The sequence below is a fragment of the Catharus ustulatus genome, chromosome 1 (genome assembly GCF_009819885.2).
Source record: "Catharus ustulatus isolate bCatUst1 chromosome 1, bCatUst1.pri.v2, whole genome shotgun sequence".
In the NCBI taxonomy this organism is placed as follows: Eukaryota; Metazoa; Chordata; class Aves; order Passeriformes; family Turdidae; genus Catharus; species Catharus ustulatus.
The window spans coordinates 89,201,020-89,226,160 of record NC_046221.1 but is presented as its reverse complement, the minus strand read 5'-3'; the positions used below and the strand labels follow the sequence as shown (position 1 = coordinate 89,226,160).

The 25,141-nt window shown below is 38.5% G+C and overlaps 1 protein-coding gene across 1 annotated transcript in view; it reads left to right on the top strand.

Moving 5' to 3' along the window:
- GRB10 (growth factor receptor bound protein 10) overlaps window positions 1-23,408 on the top strand; it is a 144,265-nt gene extending 120,857 nt beyond the window's left edge. Inside the window, exons 7-17 of the mRNA XM_033062934.2 lie at window positions 4,546-4,661; window positions 6,703-6,777; window positions 10,521-10,658; window positions 11,156-11,266; window positions 12,544-12,642; window positions 14,089-14,166; window positions 14,829-14,945; window positions 15,815-15,881; window positions 16,855-16,942; window positions 19,613-19,706; window positions 20,293-23,408. Of these exons, the coding sequence (XP_032918825.1) occupies window positions 4,546-4,661; window positions 6,703-6,777; window positions 10,521-10,658; window positions 11,156-11,266; window positions 12,544-12,642; window positions 14,089-14,166; window positions 14,829-14,945; window positions 15,815-15,881; window positions 16,855-16,942; window positions 19,613-19,706; window positions 20,293-20,439 (1,130 nt within the window). The 3' untranslated portion in view covers window positions 20,440-23,408. The remainder of the gene's footprint in view (window positions 1-4,545; window positions 4,662-6,702; window positions 6,778-10,520; window positions 10,659-11,155; window positions 11,267-12,543; window positions 12,643-14,088; window positions 14,167-14,828; window positions 14,946-15,814; window positions 15,882-16,854; window positions 16,943-19,612; window positions 19,707-20,292) is intronic.
- Window positions 23,409-25,141: the final 1,733 nt, after the last annotated feature.

Genomic DNA, 25,141 nt, shown 5'->3' with positions numbered 1-25,141 from the left:
CACTCACTGGTCTATGTTTGTGATATACTCTCAGTTCTGAGGACATAGGATGAGGAGAAGAATTAAGGTATAAATTACAGAATCTTTATCTCCGTAGCTTAAATACACCACATGCGCTTCTAAAGACCTTTACAAATTTTCAGTTTTATCAATGCTTATTAAACTACCAGGCTCTCTTTTTCTATATTCTCTTTCCCATCATTGCTGATTACCAAGGTATTGTGTAAACAGAAGCCTTCTCCTTTGTAACCAACATCCTTCTCCTGCCAGATTCATTCAATGATGCCACAATTCAGTGTTTGTGACATCACAATAGCTTCCATGGTGACTAATTGTGCTGTCAAACTCTGGTGTGTGACATCTCTGAATGAATCGGGCAGGAGGCTGATTAGGAAATCAAAAGCTTCTGTTTACACACAAATAACTTGGTAATTAACAATGATGGGAAAAGAGCAAGATACTTATCGGGCTGCATTTATATACATGGGGACCTGCCTGCCTTGGACCTCTATTTCACACTGAAGCACAAAGCGGGCCCCCAGAGAAGCGGGGTGTGCAGGTTGGGACTTCAGCAGCCACCAAACTTTGTTCCACAGTATGCCACACAGTAGATCTGTGTGAGAAGTAATGCAACATTTGAGGGTGTAAACTCAACAGACAAAGAAAAAAATATTTAAAGAATTTTTTAAAATGTAATTATATAGATTTCACATATTTGAAAGGATGAGGACAGAAAAGGGAATAAATGAGTTCATTTAACAGGAGGCAACATCATCCAGTTTCTTGAATTCGGAGTCCAAAGTAGAGATATTCAGAAAACATTAAATACTAACTTTCATGCTTCCACCAGTTTTGGTTGCAGTTTGAATTTTTTATTATTTGGCTGCTTATTTCTAACTCCTCTTAAATGCTTAAATGCTTTCCTGTATTTCAGAGACTGTGAGATCAAGGTAGTAATCCATCTGCAACCTGGATGAAATTATCATCAGGCATCTGATAGTCCATATTTGTTCCTCTAGATATAACATTGCTGGTATAAATATGAAACAATGGTGAATAAATACTTAGTGTGAAGAGAAATATGGTGAAAGAACAGTCAGAATTCTGTGTTTCTAGAAGACATTACTTCTTATACAATACATCCTTGCTGACTTAATGCTCTAGGTGATAGTCTTGAGGCCCACCAAAAGAGAGGAGTTCCTTCATTTAGTTCACCATCTTTTTCTTCCTCCTCATATTTAGCCTAATAGTACTTTCCAAAAGAGCTTGGTTTGCAGAACCAATTCATTGTTTTACTATTGGACAGACTGAAGACAAGATCGAATTTTTGAAGCCAGCTGCATATTTATCATTGTGTTGGTCTTCGAGGTCCCACTTTGGAAGGAGCCCTCACCTCATGGGTCATACACATAACCGAGTATATTCCAGACAAAATGTGTGCTTGCACCTAACTTTAAACAGCTATTTGACTGCACAAAATACTTTTGGTCTCACTGGAGGCAGTGGTGTGAGAATTTGACATCAGACTTTCTTGATCTGATATTTGGAAGTGGTTCCTACTGCACTGCACCACTATTATCTAAAGCACATTGTAGCCAATATTTAAGCAGTCTATGAAATTTGAATTGGTCTCATTATTTCATTTGCTACTATAAGTATACCTTGACCTGTTTATCAAATGTGGTATTCTCCCTATGGTCTATTCCATGCTTATCTATCATCAGTTTAGGACAGGGACAGAGATCTATGTTTTGGACATTAACAAAAATAATAATGGTGAAGACATTCACGTGATTGTATGTGTCTGGACACTGAAAGAATCTTTCCCTACCTACAAACGTCATTTTTACAGTTTCAGAATTGACTGTACACCTTACTAAATACAATTGAAGCAGGAGAGAACATAGTAGGGCTCTGAAATATGTGACAATTAGAAGAAAGCATTGCTACAGTTTTGTACCTAGATTTTTTGGTTAACATGCATTGATTTCCTTTAATGTGAGTGAATTAAAAGTGGAACAGTTAAACACAGCACTTGTTTAAATGCAAAATCAGGGCGGGCTGTTTCATACAGGGGTCCACCTGTCATTTGTAGTGATTCTCTGATTGGGAATTTTTGGCTATGATTGTGAGTTGTTCATGATGGAATCCAGCTCCTTTTCCTACCTTGTATCACTGCTACAGTTCAGTAGAAGTTCTGATAATAATGCAGATTAACTTGGGTGGGGTGGGGGGAAAGGCTGTTCCAGGAAATGTGTAGAGGAGACTGAGTGGGGCCTATCAGATAAACTGAAAGGACACATTTCTGGTCACTTCAACAGCAATGCCACTTGAAGACAGACTGACCTATTGAACTGAACTTAACAGGCTGACATCTGTGCTTCTAGTTTTGTAGCAGGAAGCTCAAAGCAGGGCTGAGGCTGAGTTGCTTGTGTGTCAAGTTCATCCTGTTTGTACCAACTGAGTGCAAATTACCAAGCACTTCCCAAGTGTACAACTTCTGTGAAGTAACAGCAAACTGACCAGGACTAGCTTCCTTTTTTTCACATGCATGTGCTATGAAATGCTGCACCTTTCCTCCAAGATGGCTTTGGCCATCAAAAAGAAAATATAAACATTAAGTCAGCAGGAGTATCACCGCAGAATCTCAAAAGGGTCTTGATGTACTAACAGAGTACTACATAATCTAGGTGATTTGTCTAAAATATTTAAGAATCAGGCGCTAAGTATATTCACACAAACTAAACATTGAAATACCAATTGACAAATGTTCATCCATACTTCATTTCCTCACAACAGAACAATCAGTTTGTCCCTGACAAGCAATTTTTAGTGTGTTAGGAAAGTGAAGACCACAGCTTGGGGTGATGGGAGAGCAAGACTGTAACAGACTTGTGGTCTTTCAGGGTTCATACTATGATGAAGCTTCATACCAATGTAATTTAATGTTTTCTGTAGGAAACATAGTTTAAAAAATAAGCCCTTCACCCTCATAGGCCCACAAGTCCTCATCACAATGTGAAGAAGATTTGACTTCACCAGTTGCTTAAAAATCATGATAGTAGTAGCACCAGATTAGCAATACCTGAAACTTTATCTGTATAATCCTAGAAATGTGTACGTTTAGGTGATGAATGCTGAGTTGGTGCCAAATGTTCTTTATTAACAGCCACCCTGTAGCAGTATAGTTGTGCACATCAGCCAAAGAACTACCCCTTCAAAGTGATGTGCCTGATGCACTAAGAAATAGCTCTTTGTTTGAGAGCAGAACACTGTGGAGGTTTTTCAATGTTAACCCCTTTGAAAACACTGTCTATGAATAGGCTGGACATCACAAATGCACAGTAAATGCTGAAGTCATCAATAAGCTGGTGATGACTGACAGCCTGAGTGGAGGTGAAAAAGATGGTGGGATCATTCAGTCAGAGGTTGCATTTTCAATCAAGGAGCACCACATAATCTGCTGAGTTCAGTAATTCAGGTGATATTCCGAGCTTGTTCTTTTTGAGATGCCAATGACTGCTTGCTTTCTATCCTGAAAACACCCCAAGAGAAATTGGGTGGCAGCCTGGCATTTCTTACTGTAGGAATACAAGGATTGCCAGAACACAAAGTGGGGAAGGGACTGTCCAAACTTCTTTGATCAGCAAGTCACAGGCATTTTGTTTAAAGCTTTGCAAAAGTTATGTTTTTTTGATCTAATTTTTAAATTTTGTATTATATAAGGCATGAAAGCACTGACTAGTTAAAACTTTTGAAAAATACCTAAATATTTTCTCAGAAAGTTCTGGAGACTTGGCAAGATAATGAGTTCATTAAGTAGTGCACACTTAGCCAGTTGCCTTCTTTCGAGTTACTGCTTTCAGTGAATTGGGTTTGTTAAGCTATCTGTTCATGCTTTGATGTGTCATTCTTTTGACCAGAGAAGTGGTGGTTATGGGGAGTTACCTTGTAACCAAATCTAGAGCAGAAAATTGCCCTGTCATGTGTACAAAACATTTGTCTCTGTCAGTATTCCTGTAAAGTAGATCCTGTGACCTCTTTCATAATAAACCCCATTGTCTAGCATCTACAATAAAGGCCTGAAGTTCACCTTGAAATGAACTGGTTTTATAGAGTGTGATCAAATACAACACTGTATTTCTGTGATAGTTCAAGACCTAACAGTGGCCTTTCTGTAACTTTTTTCCACCTTAAACCTGTCCACCTTGCCAGTTCCACAGCACATAACCAGTGCCAAAAGAAGAGGTTTTTATTATTGTAGCTACTGCACACACACAAAAAATATATTACTCTCTCAAAAGTCTCAGTGCTTATGAAACCCTGATATAGGAATTCCTTGAAGAACACTGCTATATAATGTTAAACTTTGTAATACTTTACAAAGCAAAGTATTTCCTCGTGGCAATAGGGTTGGAAAACTAGAATGTGTTTTGCTAATTTCATAAAAGGTAATGGAATTACACTGAGTTGTTTTAACTTCTGTTCTTAGTTGGTCTCACTCCTGCTGGTTGGCTATGTTAACATTGTGTCCTTTTTCCACAGAGAGGTGCTTGGAAGATCATGAGCTCATAGTTCAAGTTGAATCCACAATGGGAAGTGAAAGTAAATTTTTGTTCAGGAAGAATTACGCAAAATACGAATTTTTCAAAAATCCCATGGTGAGTCTCATTACTTAGTTGTTTACACCACAGGGGGGTGGATTGCAATAACATTGCTGGGCACTGTTATGTCTTAAACATTTATTATAAAAAAAAATAGGCAACCAACTAACAGAATTCTTTCCAAAGAAATTTTAACCAATGTTTAAATTCCTTGTACTTTCCTCCCAGCCTTAAACCCTCAAGTGTTTTTGAGTTACCAAATATACTTGTTTCAAAATGTCTGTAGTTACACTGGAGAGTGACCAAGACAGGGAAATCTTCATTAGTTTAAGAAAAATAATAAGAAGTGAAATTTACTCATTATTGTCAAAGTTACTTGATTCAAAGCAAAATCACCATATAAAAGTAGTATCCAAACCTTTTAATTTCTGACCGTAATAATTAATAGAACCCCAAACCCATCTGGGTAACCCCTAAAGCACTTACTCCCTACAAGGAGTGTCCAGTTTATCGTTATACATATATCGAACCTTTTTTCATCTATGGCTGTGCTTTACTGGTGTGCTCTGCCTTCTTTACTGACCACAGTAGCTTGCCCCCTCTATGTCCTTGGTGTACCCGTGCTTGAAAAGTACTGTATGCCATAGCTATACCTATTCCTGGATTTGTAAGATCCTTTGAACTTTTACTTTTTGTAACTGATCCTTTGAAGCAGGTTACTCTGTAACTGCTTATCTGAGGATGACTTTTTTTCCATTTTATCTAAACAATTATGTTGTAGCAGACTGTTGGCATGAACTAATGCCAGCTGGTGTGACCCATCAAGACAGCTGAGGAAGGGTAATCCAGAGGTGGTTAGGTAAGAACAGATTTTGGGTCAGTCAGGCATCTGTGGTGTGAGAAGAAAAAAAGGTACACAAGGTCATGTTTAAACTTATTACTGAAGTAACTGGTGATAAATTCCTTCCTTTCCTTGTAGATGCAAGTGCACAGTTGCTGCATCCTCGCACATGTGCTTGCACGTACATTTTTCATCTGCTGGTGATTGTTTCAGAATCTGTGCCTTGACTTACTCTGTGAAACATTTCTGTACATGGTGTTGCAGTTTTTCATTTCTGTTGATCTCACCATCTGATAACCTATGAACATCTGAGCGTTGTACAGAAGTTTTGGTATCAGAGCAGCTAGTGCATTAATTTCATGTGGTATATTTTAATTAAATAACAGAGCATGGGAATAAAACCCAGAATGCTTGGCATTCAGTCCCAGGCTCCTGCAATCACAGAATAAATCATTCTTGTGGTGTAAGAATGCGAAGGCTCCCTATCCATTGCATTAGCTGTTGCCATATGGCACTGTTTCTACTCAAGAGAGGCTGGTAAATGTTAGCTTTCATAACTCATTGTGCAACTTACCTGGCAGAAGGGTGATTCCTCTTCAGCCCTTCTCTTTATGCCCTAAAGACTGAAATTTATATTGCCTGAAGAGTGACAAATGTTCTAAACTGGAAATGTTTTTGTTGTGATTCATCTTGTTATAACCAGTCATTGTTTTATATCAGGCATTTCTGTATGTCTCCATGCTTCAAATAATGTTTAAAAACTTCAAGAATGATTTCATGTCATTGCTGTGTATAGTAAATTCAGTGTACCAAATTTTACAGGAATTTTAAAACATAGCAGATGAAAGGGGAACTGGAGGAATAAATCTGAAGTCAAGTAATTGGTGCAATAAGCAAGGAGTCATTGCATATTCAACTTGCAGGACCATTCATCGTTTCCTTCCCAAGAAAGTAGAGGCTGTTAGAGATCCCCAAAAGTCCTCAGTAGAAGAGGAAGTGAGAGGAAAATGCATTTATAAAATGCTGCATATCAGATATTTTAAAAACCCACAATCTGTCTGCATGGGCATCTGTTGAGCAGAAAGAAGGGAAGAACTGCACTTGAAAAGCCCTAGTATTACTTTCTGTGTCAGGGGATCTCCAAATTGATTTAATAGTGATAGTTCCAAAAACTTAATGACTGGAAGAAAATTTCACTAGTTCTCTGTAAGTGTTCAAATATAATGTGACTTCCAATTGTCTTCTTTTTGTGTCTAGAATTTCTTTCCAGAACAAATGGTTGCCTGGTGCCAGCAAACAAATGGCAGTATCCCACAGTCACAACTTTTACAGGTACTGTAAATTATCTGTGTGGACAAAGAAGGTTTTGGAGCTGGAGGGGTCGAGAGAAAGGAAAGGGAAAAGAGGAAGGAAAGGAGGAAGACAGACAATTAGCATATGGGGCTAGTGTTGAAAATACCTGACAAAGATCTTACCCGGTAGCATTGAGATCTAAACTGTAAACACAAAGTACAGTAATTTCACGAATACAAGCCGCACGGACTATAAGCCGCATCTCTGGGTGTTGGCAAACATTTCGTTCTTTGTCCATAAATAAGCCGCACCTGAGTATAAGCCGCTCTGTCGTTCACAGCAAGGACCCGTGTGCAACAAAGTTGCCAAATAGTAACAGAACCACAGCATGGGGGGGTTTAATGGCTCAGCTAAGGCTGTGCAGGCTCAGCCCACTCAGGGCTGCTGACGGGGCCAGGTGGCCCAGCTCGGTGGGGCCACTCGGCGGGGCCGCTCAGGGCTGGCCGCCGCCTCTGGGCTCACTTGCCCCGGCCCGGCGCTGCCCCACGGTGGCAGGCAGGGACGGAGCACCCCCGCTCCCACCGCGGCGGAGGCGGAGGGCAGGGGCGGAGCCTGCCTGCTCCTGCTGCAGCAGGTGGGGGCAGGAGCCCCCCGCTTACCCCACGGGCCACGGGGATGGCAGCACGGAGCCCCCACCTCCTCCCCGAACCGCGGGGCTGGCAGCACAGAGCCCCCTGCCTCTCCCCTGCCTGAAGGAGGGAACTCCCCTGGCTCCCTCCCTCCCCCCACGCTGCCAGCGCTGAGCTGGCCCCATGCGCCGCACAACACAGTAACCAATTTGTAACAATCGCGAAATCCTGGGTTTTACTGGCAGGTGCTCGACTCGGCACCCTGGCTGGCACTTCTGGGGTTGTAAATGTCAGAAAATTACTCACATATTGGCCGCTCCTGAGTATAAGCCGCATTTCCAGTGTGGGAGCAAAATTTTAGTCAAAATGGTGTGGCTTGTAATCGTGAAATTACTGTATTCATAGCTATGGTCATACATATTTGTTCCATTAATACTCAGCTTACTCCGTGGGTATCTGGTTTAGCCACCTAATGTTACTCGCAAACAGTCTTGGCAAATATATTTCTAGAAAAACAAACCTTTTATAAAAGGCAGAAATACTCTTCTGTGCTCCACATCATAGTACAGGAGAAAGTGCAAAGGTGCAAGTGGATATTGGAAGATGAGTTCGAGATGATGAGAGCTTTTGCTTTTTGTGTCCCATATTTGTGCCTGGCAAGAATTAACAATAAGGGCCAATTTCCTCATGGTTCAGCCAACTGACTGCTCTTTTGTATAGAAAAATAATGCCTTAAGAAGTAAGTGCAAGTAGAAATTTGTACACAGTATTTGCAAAGTAATCCCATTTAAAGTTCCCCAGGTTAAATTGCAGGGGTGTGTTCCTTATTTATATATGTTGGTAGAGTTGTGCAATCTGTGTGGTGGTGGCATGTGTGCTGCATTTATGCTGAAGTTTCAGTGTCACTCTGCAGTTTCTCACTTGCTCATAAAGGAACCATGGTGGTGGCATAGTTGGTTGGCCTTCAAGAATGGTGCTGGAGGGGATGGGCTTAAATCTCTCAATTTTAACACTACAGTCTAAGCCCCATAGTCTAAATCCTTTTCACTTGACTTGTTTTCTCCACCTGTGGACATTCAACCCTGAAGCCAAATTAAAACACAGTTTATTAAAGAAGTGTATACTAAGACCATATGACCATTATGCCTAGAAGACAGTATCATGAATAACAGACTGCCATTTTGCATGTTTGCAAATATGCACTGACTCTCTGTTTAAAGATAAGTTTCCACTGACTTTGATCCAGTGCATTCATTTTGTCCCATAACCATACCAAAGTCCATTAAATTCTGGTTCCACATTCACTGAAAAGAATATAAAACTTTAGCATCCACATACATCTAGGAAACAATCAAACAAAAAAAAAAATCAAGCCAATTTCTGGAATTATAAATGAAAGTCATGTGCAATGAGGTTGTAATCGGGAGCCAAAATGGGTATGGACTGGCATTGCCACAAACTAGTAGGAACGAGAGGTCTTCACATCTTGGATCCTTCTTCCTGTAGTTTAAGTGGAGAATTGAATTTGCTTGTTAATGCAAGCAGCAGGACTCCCCAAAAGAGCAAGATGTTATTGAAGATGGAAAAGTTTTGAGGGCAACTCAAATGGTAGCAAAAGGAAAACTTACAGCCTTGTGAGGTATAAATTTGCTTCTGGGAAGTCTCAGAAAGATGCAGTCCTGGAGAAGCATAAGTCATGGGGGTTTTAACAACACAAGAGGGTGGGGGAAAGAGGGTTAGCTTATTACCTCTAGTTCATTGTTTACCCATAAAAGAAACTATTTTTGTTAAAATTTTTATATTAAGTACTTCTTTTCTTTTAAAAAACACACAACTATTATTCAGAATTTCAATGGCAGTTGTATTGAAGGTAAACCTGCAGCCTAGTAGTCATTAAGCATGTTGCATCTGAGGCCACCTTAAACACTGAGCAATTTTGTTGGTTTTAATTACACGTAACTGGGAAGAATATTAAATATCATTTCATGATATCATATACTGCATTAAGAGTTAGTATTTTTAGTCATGACAGTAGCATTAAAACCAGTGGGATCTGTTTTCCCTAGTCTCAGCCTGGCTCAGACATGCAAAAAAAGCCTGCCATCTTAGTTTACTTTCGTTTTAACTGACTGGAAAAAAATTTGGTCTTTCCTCTTCACAGCTGAGAATTGGATTCTCATAGGACAAATAGCAAGAAAATTGATTGTTCTTTTCCATTCTGTTAGATGAGATGAGGTGGAGGACTGGAAAAAAAATGGAGTTTAATGCAAGTAAGAATTCTGAGACAGGGAGCTGTTTTTGGTTTTGTTTCCTGTGGACACTGTCCACACCAAAACATTACTTTGAAGAATTGCAGAGATATCTAGGCCAACCAAGTTTATGCATTCTTCTTCATCCTTGTTGAATTTATTAATTCGGCATTTAACTTAATGATTAAGCCCTCTGTCATTTAAAAACTTGGCCTATTGTAATAAGGGAGCAATCCATCACTTCTCCTACCATAATTAATTCTTCCTTCCTGTGATATATCACAAATTAAATTATTTTGTATGTGGTTCCTCTGCTTATGTCAAGAATTTAAATGCTTCTCAATCCTGAAGTCTGGTATAATTGCTGGCACTTACCTGACTGCTGCTCTACATTTTATTTTCAGTTATATACTCTGTTGTCTGTTATACCTCGTGTTTTGGGACAACTTGAAATCCTGAAATAGGCTCTTCCCTTTCAGAAACTTTATCCTAAAGATGGAGATTTTGACCAATGTTTCCAAGTTAGACAATCTGCCAAAATTGCTGTGAAAAGGTATTTTTTCAAGAATTAATAAGCTTATTTTCCCTCCCTTCAGGCCAGGTGCTAGACGAATGGGAATACAGAGAAGCAATAGCTTTTTTGAGATTTAAGTCTTGACACAGAGAATAGGAAGGTGGTGTCAGTTGCAGGAGGAGATGGCCAGGTAGACACAACAGAGGAGCAGGAACATACATTTTGGTCCTAAATCAGATGAAATATCTAGGTCAGTTTAAGCCTAGAGTGAAACTGCACCTCAAGTCAGCAAAGTGATTTGCCTTTTTCTTCTCTGTTCTGCAAATACAGTGACAATTTTATAATTCACCTATAGGATACAATGTTCATCTGCATTTTCCTCTCCAACAGAACTTTTTAAACTCCAGTAGCTGCCCTGAAATTCAAGGTTTCTTGCATGTGAAAGAGCTGGGTAGGAAATCATGGAAGAAACTGTTTATGTGTTTGAGGAGATCAGGACTTTATTGTTCTACAAAAGGAACTTCAAAGGTAAGATTAAAAAAGAAGTTGCACGGTATTAGCATGTGAAAGCATTTTCTGCTTTTGCAGTGGTTATTTTTTACTGTTTTTTAAAAATCTCCACACAGTTTTCCCTTTTTTGTTCCATAAAAAATAAGTGAGAATGTTCAATGCAGAACACAGACATACAGTTTCATTACAAAATAAAAACAAACCAGCCAGGCAACATCATTATGGCCACAGAAGTTGTGCTAACCTTCAAATTTCTCTGGATTAATGTAATAGGCCAGGCCATTTTTAATGTGATGGGTTTGCATAAGTATTTTGTGAGCTTCCTGTACCAAGCACTTTTCGGCTGGTAGGCTGATATTTAAGGGGTGTGTGCCAGGGCCACTTGGGGCTGCCTGGGAGAGGAGCAGTGTTCGTGCACTGCCCTCTGTCGGAGGCCAGGCTTGAGAGTCTGCAGAGCTGCACAACACTTTCCAAAACCTTTCACTTACCTGTGCTAAATCATGTTATTTCCCCAGGAGCCAAGACATTTGCAATTGTTGGCTGACCTAGAAGACAGCAATATCTTCTCGTTGATAGCAGGCAAGAAGCTGTACAATGCCCCTGCAGAGTATGGATTTTGTATAAAGGTAATCTTCTCACAGAGTTCTTCCCAAGTTCCAGAAGGTGCTGGTGGCTCAGAGCTCACCCCAACCCCCAGCTAAATGGGACTTGTATGTAAAACTCTGCAAGCCTTTTCTGTCATGAGGACTTGATCTTTAACATCTTTCATTTGGCAGGCATGTCCTGTGAATCTTGTCATCATTTTATGTGACACTTTTAACACTTTATCTGGTGCTCCTTTGGTTTGGGAAATTTTTGTGCAAGAGCAGCTCAGTGCTGGAGCATGGTGTGCTTGTGGGGTGGCCTTGGTTCACCTCACAGATAAAAGCTTTTTCCAAGTTCTCTAATCAAATAGAAAAGTTTCTGTGGACAGCAAGCACCAAAACTATATAGCAGCAAAGGATCAAACTCCGATGGGGTGCAATTTTACCATTATTATGGGCCAGAGGTTTGCCTTTATTTAAAGAGGAAGACTGTCTTGGAAAAATGAATGTAAAAATAACCAGTTGCCTTTGAAGATTTTTAAAACTGTTGTGCTGAAAGATTCATTTGGAAAGTATTTCAAAGGTTTGAAAAGTGTAATTTTTCTGAGAAGAAAATAAGGCTGGGAGCTGGTTTTATGGCACTAGTGAAGTAGTCTTCTTCCCAGTGCTAGACAACAAGGATTTTCATCAAATAGACTGGCTGCAGGACAGATCCTGAACTGATGGAAGCAAACTTTCGGTTACCTGCAGTTATGGAAAGTTTCATCCTTCATTTCAGAAATAGGGGTTTATAAAACATCTCACAGATTTGAAAAAAAAAACAACAAAACAAAACCAAAACAAAACCAAATCAAAACAAACAAATAAACAAACAAACAAAAAAAAAAGACCACAAAAAAACCCTCACAAAAAAACCCACCATAAAACCCCTCCACAGCTACCAAAACCAACAAAACTAAATGCCCAGGTCTGGCTCTAGCATGGCCTGTATACCTGGTTCCTGTAAACTGCAAGGACTGCAGGTTATTTCAAACCAGAATCATAGAATACCCTGAGTTGGAGGGGATCTACAAGGATCAATGACCCCAGCTTCTGAAAGTCAGGAGGCACCAGCATCAGATTTTGTTGGACCCAGCTGCAGAAGTGATTTCCTTCAAAGCATGCTCAGCCTCTTCTGAGCTTTAAATTCAGTGTGGTAGGAGCTTTTTCTGGCTTGTTCTTTGGACTAATACTGTACCTGCCTTTACCCTGCTTACAGTGATTCTAAGCTTGCAGTGCTGTTGGTTTTCTAATGAATACTTCCCTCTAATACTTTAAAGCCAAACAGAGTGAGAAATGAAACTAAGGAGCTGCGGTTGTTGTGTGCTGAAGACGAGCAAAGCAGGACATGCTGGATGACTGCCTTTCGACTCCTCAAGGTAGCTAATCTCTTCTACTTTTGCAAAGCTACACCTAGAGTTAAGTGGCATTTGTTATTTTGTTCATGGGAAATTACCTATATGTTCTTATTAAATATCATCTGCTCCAAAACAGTATGGGTAAGAGCAAAATTCCAAGCAGACCTGTCTCACCTAACAATTTAGGCACGGGACTGATCTATTCCTTCCACATGAATCAAGTATAGTCTTAGTTTTGGATCCAAATTAGAGATATGTGAATGAATTAAAAAAACATGCTTAACAAGGTATTTTGAAGTTACTATAAAGCTAAAGAAAATGTTTTCATATGGTCGGTGGTTCTCTTTACCAGAACAGAATGCTTTTTGCAATTTTTTTTCCATTTTTCTGAAGGTTCTATTAGAAGAAGTAACAAAAATAAGTAACCCTATATCTGGGTGAAAATTACTCATATCTGAGACCACACAATGAAATTTCTTGATAATATGATAGTAGGCTTCACTGCTTTTTGAAACAAAATCAGGGTCGAGGGTACTGAGGAGAAAGCTGACTATTTTGTGTGCTTTGAAGAAGAGAACTTCCTGATCTTCATAGGAAAACGTGCATAAAGTTTGGTTTGGTTCTAAGTCTTTTTCTGGATGTGTTGCTTTGAAAACTGCTATGTTTTTCTTACTATGTCCTATGTCCAGAAAAAAATTACTTAGTTTTTAAGACATACCAAAAGATGATTAAAGCTATACAGTCAGCAAAAAATAAGGCTTTGCCCCAAGGCTGTGTCCATAACTCTCCTTTTTATTCACCATCTCATTTAGCTTTCTGTAGTCCTAAATTACCCTGTTTGGAAATTGTATAATCTGTTTCAGTTAGAACATTCAGTAACCAATGTTGCTGTACTTCAGCACTGTGCCCTTAGGGAAGGCAGAGTTGGTGTTTACCTACCTTCCCAGCTACTAGTGTTACTAAAATTCATCATGTTCAACCAAGGGCATGACTGGAATTCAATCACCTTATTTTTTTAAGGATGAGAAAAGTACCAAGTGATAGTGAAATTTATTGAAAGAACTAGTGAATTAAAAAGTTTTCATTATGAAAACTGAGTTTGAATGTCTTGTGCAGAATTTTATTTAAGTTCTAGAGGGTAAAAAGAAGGGAATTAATGTGTGTGTTCTGATCTCAACTGGGAGCTTGTGTTCTACAAGGAAAACATGATGGTAGCTGGGAGTGGCAAAAATAACCTGTGTATATTATTCAAGCTTGTATTTTTTTAATAAAACTTCTTGTGCACATTTACTCTTTGATTGCCACCTGTCGATCACTATTATTCAGTGCAAATGGCTTTAGGAGAGCTTCTGATCAGGAAAATACTGGTGGCACCTTGCTCCAGTCTAAGTGGTATTATGAAATCACTACAGTTTTTTTCCTAGGACATATATTTGAATAATAATATCCTTGTGTTTCTGTTGGCAGTATGGAATGCTACTGTATCAGAATTATAGAATTCCCCAGCAGCGAAAAGCCATGCTTCCACACTTTTCCACTCCAGTAGTAAGTGATGAACTTTACCTCACTGATGTATGATGTTGGAAAAGATACATTTGCTTTTGCATTTTAAAAGTGGAAAATTTTACGCTAAGGGATGTAAATTCAGCATTGTGTAGCAAATCAATGTAAAGTTCATGTTTTGCATGAGTACAGTTTCTGTGGTTGGCTCTCCATTATCTTAGGCTTACATGATCCACATGATTGAAAAATCTTGGCTACGTCATGCTCTTTGAGATGTACAGCACAGAGACATCTGGCTGTCTCTGCAGAAGCCAGCTTAGGTCTGGCAAAACTAACACGTAGATTTCCTAAAATATGTTGGGCCAAGAGCTGACTGTTAACTACCTAAAAGGGAAGAGCCTATATTTGGATCCCAACTGCCCTGAAAATGACTGGAATATAGTAATAGGGCAAGTGGACAACTTGAGCAAACAGATTTTATTCTGAGCCTTTGAACTGTCTCCCTCCCCTATGGTTGAAAAAGAAAAAACATCTATTTTTGTGTCTATGAATCTTTTGAAAGGGGAAAAAAAATAAGATGTATTTTCTGTGCTGTTGAAGGAGGACTTTGGACAGTCTTCTGAAACCAAAACAGTTTGAAATGAAACTCTCAAGCTGGGTTTTCCTTTCCCTGTTTTTTGAAACAAGTGAAAATTCCTTTTCAGAGAAGTGTATCTGAAAACTCACTAGTAGCAATGGATTTTTCGGGGCAAATAGGAAGAGTTATTGAAAATCCTGCTGAAGCACAGAGTGCTGCCTTGGAAGAAGGACATGCTTGGAGGGTAGCTATCTTCTCTTCTTTTCTATTTTTGCAATCAGTAAGTGTCTGTTGAGAGCCAAAACACAGAGTGTGCTATGATGTTAGTGCAGTGCTGGTCACAGTATAGCTTAGCTCCGACCTGAAGCAATCACACTGCAAGCATGCAGATCTGAAAGTCAATATCCATCTTTAGCAAAACTGTCACATTCACAACAACCTTCTACCACTGCTTCTCTGTCCCCCTAGTGTCCAGAGGAAAGTTGAGGGGGAAAGCAGACCCACCAGAACTTTACTGCCAGTTTGCAAAACAAGTCTCTGAGGAGGAATATGTCAAATTAAATGCTTCCCCACATGGAAGAGGCTGGGGCTCTGACTAATGGCTTGCTCCCAGTAAGTTTAATTGCAGAATATACAAGAGGCAGGACCTCTTGCAATGAAAACTGATGTAACTTGTTTATAGTGTCTTGTGGACAGACAGCTGCAGTACAAGTTTTCCCACATGCTCGTCTTTTAGGGAAAAGGAGTCATTACTGAAGCATTAGCTGGTGCTTTATGTATGGGAGGGAAATACTGCTTGATTTACTGAGTGCCTGGTGTTTTGCCTGAGCAGAAACATATCAGTCTTTTCTTTTTTTCTGTCTTTTTTTTCCTTTTTTTTTTTTTTAAGATACTGAGCTTTCATCATTAACATCTGGCTTGTGTTTTAAGCCAACTGAAATGAGCTGCTGCTTGTAGATTAGCCCCCTTCAAAGTTGCATTTCTTTTTCTCATCCTTGCATTAAATCTGCCCAGCCCCAAGTTTCCTGTAAATTAAATCTATATTGCATGTGCACTTATTCTTTTCTCCTGAGACATTAGTGTGGATTTAACGGTAATTCATTTTCTCTGTAGAAACGTAGCACAAGAATGAACATCTTGGGTAGCCAAAGTCCACTCCATCCTTCCACATTGAGTACAGGTAAATTCTGATGGTTTGTAACCATAGTGTCAGAGGCCTCTCTGGGTAAAGAAAAGGTACATTTCATACAGACACAGAGCACAGCCATGTAGTATGAATGCCTTGATGTCAAATACAATCCCTATCAGTAGCTTCTGTCATTAACATGCCTACCCATACAGACACCATAGAAGGAAATTGTTTTCTTTTGATGCCCACTTAAGCTTTTCTTCAGGACTAGTCTTTTCAAACTCGTATTTTGTAAAAATAGACACTCCATAAATGTTTCCATTTAAAAGAATCCAGCAGTTAATTTGCCATTTTGGACAAGGAAAGTCAATGAGTGATTTTTTTAATCTTTAAGGAGTTGAAATGAGAGTTTCAAAACAGAATTTTTTCCACAATAACTGCAAAATGTAAAATATGCAAGTTCTCAACATTTCTTGGAGACTGTAAATTCATTAAAACAACTGGAAATTGAATATTAATATCCTAGTCTTCCTGTAGGAAACACAGCTATTTTCTCTTGCTATTCTGTTAACAGAATTTTAAAACACCTTTTGAAAAATGAAACAATAAAGATAATATTGGGGGCTAACTTGACTCTTGAAAGCACCATCTAAAGTGCATTTCTTTGAGATTTAGAGGGATTTGTTTCTAACTCATTAGCTTACACGTCGAGTTCTAAGGATTTTTAGTCCCAATATGTTCAAAAAGCCATGAGAAGGCAGTATTATAAGAGACTTCTCCTGTTTACTTAATTGTATATTAGCAAATCAGAAAATATATGGAGATAATGCCTCTCTACTTGGTATATAAGTAGATGCATTTTTTGATATTGATTCTTTTTTTATATAGGTTGATAGAAGATACTTTATATTCTGTAAGAGAATTATACCCACTTTTAAAATGTTTAAATAATAGTATGTGGAAAAATGTTTGTGTGTGTAACTGTTTTTAACCATCCTCTCCCTCTTTCTCTTCTCTCCTCCAGTTATTCATAGGACACAGCACTGGTTTCACGGCAGAATCTCTAGAGAAGAATCTCACAGGATTATTAAGCAACAAGGGCTTGTAGATGGGTAGGTATTCTTGTTGCTCAGTATTTATTGTCTGACAATAAGGTTTATAGATGAGAGCACAACTTCTGCTGTAATGGTTTACAGATTTATGAGCACTTCTGAGTAACCCGATTGTTGAATAGTCCCGTTATAACCTGCCTGGATTCAAAAAAGTCAGAGTGCAAGTTTGTAGGAGTGGATCCTAAATTTTACTTTGAAAAGTAAAATCTTAGGAATGCATGTAAATGTCTTTCCTTTTTTCCAACACAGGCAGTCAAGTGGTAGATGATGTCAGAATTTGAAAATAGTTAATTCTTGTAATCTGCATTGAGGACATATTTTTCAGGCAAAGCTGTACCTAATCATTTGCCAACAAATTTATAATCAGCCATCCGTGCTCTTCTGCATGAATCAGAGCAGCTAATAGTGCTTGCTCACTATTTGTCTTCTAGAGCAAAGAAATAGAAATACCTGTTCCAGCACCCTCAAAAATGTCTGTGGTCAAGATTTAAGTATATTCTAAGCATCTCTATTTCCTTATTTATATGGAGTTATGGTTATTGAAGGGAAGTTGCTTGAACTGTATTCAGCATCGTTATTTGTAGGATGGGAAAGGCATGGCTGCCTTTGGTTCACTGCTCTCAGGGTTGAGGTAGAAACATCCACGTTGGCGTCACAGGAGACAGTGAGTTCAAATCTTTCTTCAGCATTGTCTTATTCAGAAGCAACATTAATCTTTCTGAAGACTAAAATACATTAAGGAGGTAGAAATTTGTAGTGCATATATATATTCATCAAGCAGTGTTTGCTTATTTTGAGGGGGTGGTTTGTCAAGGCTAAGGCTAGACAAGGGGTTTTAGCTATGCAGGTCCAACAGAAAAGGGAAGCTGAGACAGCAAAGGAGCACTGCTGACTTTTTGAGTTTCTGGTTTTCTCATGTTATAATCTTGGGCTCATTTCATCTTGTTGCTTTAGGAATCTGGTGGCCCATCCTTCTTGAGATCTTCATAAATATGTTCATGGTGTTTGATGCTGTGTTAAATTTGTGCCTAATCAGCGTACTCTCTGTGGAATGTGAAAATTGGTTCGTTTTGCCATAGTAAGGCCCACCAGCAGTGACAAAAGAACCATGTTACCCTATGTGCTCTGAGATCTAAGAATCATGATTTTTAGGGTGGAAAACTCTTGCCTAGGTTTTCCTGCTCTGTGTGTTCTTGAACAAAAGAAGGTAGAAAGTTAACAGTCTCCTGATGCCTCATGGAAGAGGCTCAACACTGTACACAAGCAACTGATGTTGCTATCTTGGATATCTCTGGAAGTTTTTGTTGAGGATGCATCTCTCTTGGTAGTTATTGCGTGAAAGCTGGTTGCTTGCCAGAGGTTGAGTAAATAGCATCAGTTTGTGCAGACCTTTCCTTTTTACCACCAGCTTATGATACCATGCATTATCTGAAACAGCTAAATGGAAAAATAATTGAGAGATACCTGCATGAACTGCAGTAACCCCAGGGCAGGTGAGGTCTTTTCCCATCACATGCATCCTAATTTATAAAGGCTTTTGTCCCTTTTCCATACATCTGCTCTTCCTAGGATTACAATGGAACTTTCAAATACCATGCATGGTTTCTGATAGTGGCAAGACATGCCTGTCCCTGACTACTGAACTGACTTTGGTGGTGCATTTTTGTGGTACTGACATTTCTCCATCAGTTTTGAGGAACTAGAGTAAAATCTTTTGAGTTCTTAAGACTACAAGCAGTTCTTGCAACTGCACCTTGGAAAAGCGTGTTCCTGGCTTTGTGGTCAGCCATTAAGAGGCCTGCCCCAGTCCTGCGCTCAGCCATCTCACAAATCCACTAGTGATTAGTGCTATAAACCTTCTGCCAAAGGTATATTCTTGTTTCCTGTGGCATGGAGAGATCTGCTTCCTTAGTTCATAAATGTCAAGGCAAGGAAACACAGGGTTTCTTATCTAGCTTTTTTCCTCCTCTTCCCAGTAAGAATGTTAAATAAAGTCCATTTGGGGTAGGACTTCAGTTTTGTGGGTTAACTTAAAAGTGACAGCTGTGATATTGGTAGCTGTACACCTGATGTACATTTTTTCCCGCTAATGCTGAGGGAAAAATACTGTGACTGTTCTAGAGGGAAAAAATCAGTGTGTGTTTTCACCATCTTGATAATGTGGAAGCTATTTAACTGGTAAATAGTTTTTTAAAAGTATTGAGCTGTTTCTGTGCAATTGCAGCCATTTAACCTGCACATAATTTTGCTGACTGGATTTCTGTTAACTGATGCAAGACATTGTAGAGTGGGAAGAGATTCCCATATATTACTTTTCCATCTACAGAAATTCACATTTTCTCTAGAATTAAATCATAACATTTTCTTCATGAGGGTACATATCATTAATGGAAAGCTGAATTAGAGGGAACTTTTAAAAAGCCTCATAGGTACATTCTTAGGGGAAGAACTAAGAAGAACATCACGTGTCTTGCACTTCTTGTTTCTTCATCTGTTAATATTGCCATAGCTATGATATAATAATTGAAAGCAAATTTCCAGTTGCAGAATCACCTCTTAATGCAACTGAAGAAGAGTTCGGCAGTGGCACAAAATTACTTAGTAGTTCTGATTATTTAAGAACAAACAGATGGGGGTATTCAATTTGTTCTTAAAAATGTTCTCTCCTAGATTATTTCTTCTCCGGGACAGCCAAAGCAATCCAAAGGCATTTGTACTTACGTTATGCCATCATCAAAAAATAAAGCATTTTCAAATCTTGCCGGTAAGTAGATTATTTTTTGCTATTGATAACAAAACCCAAAATTTTGAACCATGAAGCTTTTTCCAGTTTCTGAGGAGACCTCTTATTAATTACTGATGTAACTAAGAAGGATGTTTCCATTAGCAAGTGTATATAAACTGGATATTCTTTAGAATATTCTTTAATCAGTGAAATTTCTGATTAAAATTATTGATTAACATTGCTGGAACACTAGTGTAAGTCGCTACATTACACAAGTCTGTGTAATGCATAGAACTTGTTCTCTGTGAGTGTACAGCTAACAAATAGTATTGGAGTATTTTTCTTTTATTTTAATGAATGCCAGTGCTGTCTGTATAACTTTCAATTACTCTGCCCACAAGTTTTCACTTCTATAAGCAAAATGTTACAAGTTGGGTTAAGGCATGTTTTTTCTAGCGCTGTGAATTGTTTCATAAAGAACTGAAGGCACGGGGTTGTGTGGGCAACCAAGTGCCAACCGAGCACCCATCATTTAGGTCACACACTGGTGGTGCTCTATCAGTTTTTGTGTGTGTGTATCTCTTTGTGCGCAGCCTAACTTGAAAAGGATGTTTTGTTTTCCTAGTGTGAAGATGATGGACAGATATTTTTCAGTCTGGATGATGGGAACACCAAATTCAGTGATCTAATCCAGCTTGTTGAATTCTATCAACTAAACAAAGGAGTGTTGCCCTGCAAACTCAAACACCACTGCATCCGAGTGGCCTTATGACCTCAAATCTGACTGTCACTGAAGACTGGATTTGATAGAAGAGTAATTGTAAGAGAACGTTGACACTGGGGAATTGGCAGATTTGTAAGTTGGTTAAAAAATAAATATTATGCACCTTGGGACTCTGAAAGGGATGGATTCGACAGGTGCCAACAGACCAAGATTGCTGGTTTGTCTAACACCTAAGAGTGATTGCTGCTGAGTGTCCCAGCATCCCAAAAATGGGGGGAGGGTCTGTAAAACAAAGAGTAAATTTGAAACAAAACTGGAAAGTATCTTGGCTGGGCCACTTAACAGGAACAAGTGTGAAGAGAAATCTTTGAAAAGAACTCTTGCCCTGGAATAATCTTGACAATTAAGACTAGTGTGTTTACTTTTTGTATTGATCACTTTTTTTGCACTCCTACTTTGTTTCGGATATTGTATGCAGCCTATATTAGGAGCTGATGTGGCTTTTAAAATTCATGCAGGAGTTGGGTATTAATCTGCACCCTAAAATGTATGGAATGCTTCAGCCTAAAAGGATCTAGAAGAAAATCAAGAAGTGTGTGTGTGTGTGCGTGCCCACGTATGTCTCAGTACTTCTCTGGAGACCTGAGGTTCAATGATCTGCAGATGTCTTTGAAGAAGCAATGAGGATACAATTCTAAAAGAACATACCACCAATATACGTACTCTTAAAACTGTTGACTTGTAGCATAATGGCTGTAGTATGTTGATGGCATATTAGTGGCATCCAGTCATGCAGAGACTGTATTAGATTCTATGCACAAATTTTTATTATTGGAGTGGTGGTTTGTTTTTTACAGCCTTTTGACTGTTTTCCTGAGGAAACTTACTGTTACTAAATAGAGTAGGACTGAATGACTACACTTGTATTTGAAACCACCATTTTTTGTGAGAAGATTCTTCTGCAGGTAGTCTTAGTATGACAAAATAAAAAAAAAATTAAAAACAGTGTTTTTAGCTTTATAGCTCCTTGAATTTTCAGACTGTTTCAAAGAGCTCTTTCAATATAGTGAAGCTACAGTGACACAACGCTCTCCTGGGGATAGGGCATAAAGAAGAACTGAACCCCTTCTGCTTTTTGTAGGGCCATGAAAGTTTACATGGTGAGAAGGAACATGCTCGGAATAGAAACAGATTTGATTGTGAAGTAGCTGCTGGCAATATCATCCATTGAGGTAACTGGTGATCCCTGTGTCATGTGTGCTACTGCACGCCAGTACCTGTGGCAGACAAGCATGTGTCTTGCTCTGGTGCTGGTTTGTCATCAGTACTAGATTATTGTTAATGTTTAAATGACTTATTCAATGTTTACACAATAACTCTTTCTGGTGATAAATCAGTATTAAAGTCAGACAAGTCCCACCTTGAACCTGCAGTTGCAGCCAACCATTTCTTCAGTCTGAACTGAAGTAACTTCCAGTGCTTGGTGCCATTAGCCACAGTGAGAAGTATTCCACCCTGGGAACTTGCAGAGTGTAGTGCAGAATGGAGCATTTGTAAAACAGTAAATTATTTACACAGGCTAGTTAATCCTTACTATTTGCCACTGGGTTTGAAATCCTAGCCATCTGAAAGGGTAAAGAAGGAAAACCAATCCTACACTTTTAGGTCTTCATGTAGTGTTAAGAATAGCTTAAGACAAACCATAACCTGCCTGAGTCGTCCATATCAGCTTAAACTATGTCAATGGTATAGAAACACTGTATTTTAGTTTACAGAACACATTTAGTATTTTTTTCCATTTAATGTCTAGATACTAAAAATGAAGAAACTTGATTTTGTTTTTAGTAGAAGCCTTTTTTGTTTTGTTTTGTTTTGCTTTTTTTAATTGTACATAGTGAAATGAGTGTTCCTGCTTTCTAGACAATGTATTTTAAAACCTTGAAATTAAGCTAACTTAAGTCTGACTTCACTTTGCATGCTTCTATTTGGCCCCTATTAGGAGAAAAAAGATACTTGTATTGACTACATTACCAGTTTAATAAGACCATTTATGCTGTAGTTTTAAGTTTTTCTGTTTACATAGCTTAGTGACAACCATGCATTTTTCCCAATAGGCAGATAGTATTTGCAGTGTTTCATATTTATAAAAAAAAAACAAACTTTGCATCTTATTTAAATTGAGAATAAAAGTTTGACTATGAACCATGATTTTTGTATGTAGATGGTTGACTTAGTATTTTGTACTCTTCCCAGCTAAAGTGAGCTGTTTTGAGAAAGTGACCACCTTCAAAGTGGCAACAATCTTACTTAAGCAGATCACTGCTTTGTCTTCTTTCTGCTGGAAAACAGTCAATGCCACCTTAGTTTTCCAACAGATTCAGCTGGCTGCCAGCTCAGAATACCAAGGACTGAAGGACATTTGACTCTTATTTTTGTATTTAAATGACATGAATGTAAAGGGGATGCTCAGGGTTGTTTTGGAGCCTGTTGAATTTTTATCTTTTTGCCTGTGATTTTATTTTCTAAATAAATACTTCATGTAGCAATCTTGAATATGTTGAGAAGGAAAATGCCAAACCATTTTGGTAATGAGGTTACTAGTTAAGTTATGTTACGATAGGTGTTAAAGTACAAAAAACTTTTTATTTGTTAATTAATCTTGAAGAAACACGTGCCTCAGTTTAGATGTTTTGTCTTATCTTTTCTGCACTAAATACCTGACAGTTTGACCAATCAATGCACCTTTCCAGTGGCAAGACTTGCTTATCGTAAATTATATTGTCACAATGCAAGATTTAGTGACTGTAAAATGGAATAAAGTTTAAAGTTTCAGGGAATGCAAAAGGTATTAACTTAAGAGACAAAACCTTTATTCAATATGCTTTGCTTCATACTGTAAATAGCTTTTTGGCTTGTGAACCTAATTGTAATCTTTCAGGTATTTTTGTACAAATAAGGGACTGATATTCTGTTTCTTGTAATTAGAAATAAACGTTAATACAATGCTATTCATTTTATATTGGAATGAATGTCATCCTTTGGATATATCAGTACACTGTATATCTCTTCCCTTAATTCAGGTTAATTGGGTGGGTCATGTTAAACAGCTTTTAAGAAGTGTGAAGAAGAAAACAAAATTCCTAAGATACCTTTATTCTGGCTGTTCTGTCTTTAAGAATCCTATTAGAATAGACTGCATTTTATTTTAAAAAGAACTTGTTCACTCCTTTTGTTTGAGAAAAATTGCTGGGGATATTTTGCTATGATATGTACAGTATTGATTTGGGAAGGCTGCTAGAATCATATCAGAACAACATATTATGACCAACTTTAAGGTCATAAAGTTATATAACTCATTGAAAATACACACTATGCATAAAACACTTTATTGGCCTGATAACTGTTGGATCAGAAAATTTTTCAATAGTACTTCCAGAAAGCAATTATTTACCCCTGTAATCCTTGTATTTCCACCCTATCAAAATTTGGGTAGAAAAGCACCATCTGCACAAAAGACATCTTTACATGAAAAATCCAGGAGGGTGGAGGAGTGGGGTGGAGGGATTGGTGGTTCTTCTGGCAGACAGAAAAATAGAAGGTTGGGAATATTTGACTTTTATTTTTTGGACACAATCCTTTCCTGTTTCCTCCTTGTTAATTCATAGAAGCCATCAAATGCATTCCACTTCAAAAATCTGTTATACTCTGGCTTCTGCATGCTGTGTCTCCATGTGGCATCTCCTTATTGCACTACAGCATGAGTTAATTTATATGGTAGCATGACGAAATTCATTCAGCAGCACATAGAAGCAGAATACTTCCTTTGGACTTTGATATTCCTCAAGTCTTTTTCTATCTGGGCATGCATGTTGAAGTGCATAGAATTCACTGTCCTGCATGCAATAATTTACATTTTTCACAAGTTAACTAAGAGGACTGCTTGCTTACAAAAGGTCTGAGGATGCCTATTTCCTGCTTGGCTAGAGGAGACCATTGAAACTGACTCCCACTATGATCATTAAAAGTCACAGACAATAATTCTACACACACCTGTAAAAAAACCCACCAAAACTAACCAAACAAGCAAAAACAAACCACCAACCCCCCACCTTGTTTTATTGTATACATTGCATTTGGAACAGACGAGAAGATGGCATCAAAAAAAGCAACATGATCTCAGTAAGCCTGCCCCATGGCAAAGCAGTGCTGTCAGCATGTTTGTCCAAACTGCCCACTTCTGTGGCACATGCAAAAGGATACCTGTGAAATCTGGCCTTTGGCATTAGCAGTGGGTACTTGGGCTATCAGAACATCACCAGTACAAAATTAGTCTGGGCCAGAAGTGTATCTGTGGTACAGATTTTAATTATTTGCCTGATAGATTTGCATTTTTTTTTCCATTAGCTGCAGAACAATAGAGATGATCAGACATCTGATCCCACATAAAGCATTCTAGCACAAAGTTCACCAGGCAAAACATCTTAAGTGCATTTGGCCCTATAGGTAAATTCCTATCAGACTCATGTTTTACAGCGTGTGGGTGCAGGACTTTCATCCTGATACAAAGAACCCTTAAATTAGGATTGCTTTAACAATAAATTGTTGCTTCAGCCTGTACCAGCAAAACCAGATGAGAAAAACATCACCAGATGAGCCATTTCCCTTCAATTTGAACTTTAGGTGACTTTTGATCTTTTTTATTGCTAATTTAGGAATGCTTTAATCTGGTTTGTCAATGTCCAGTCTGTAA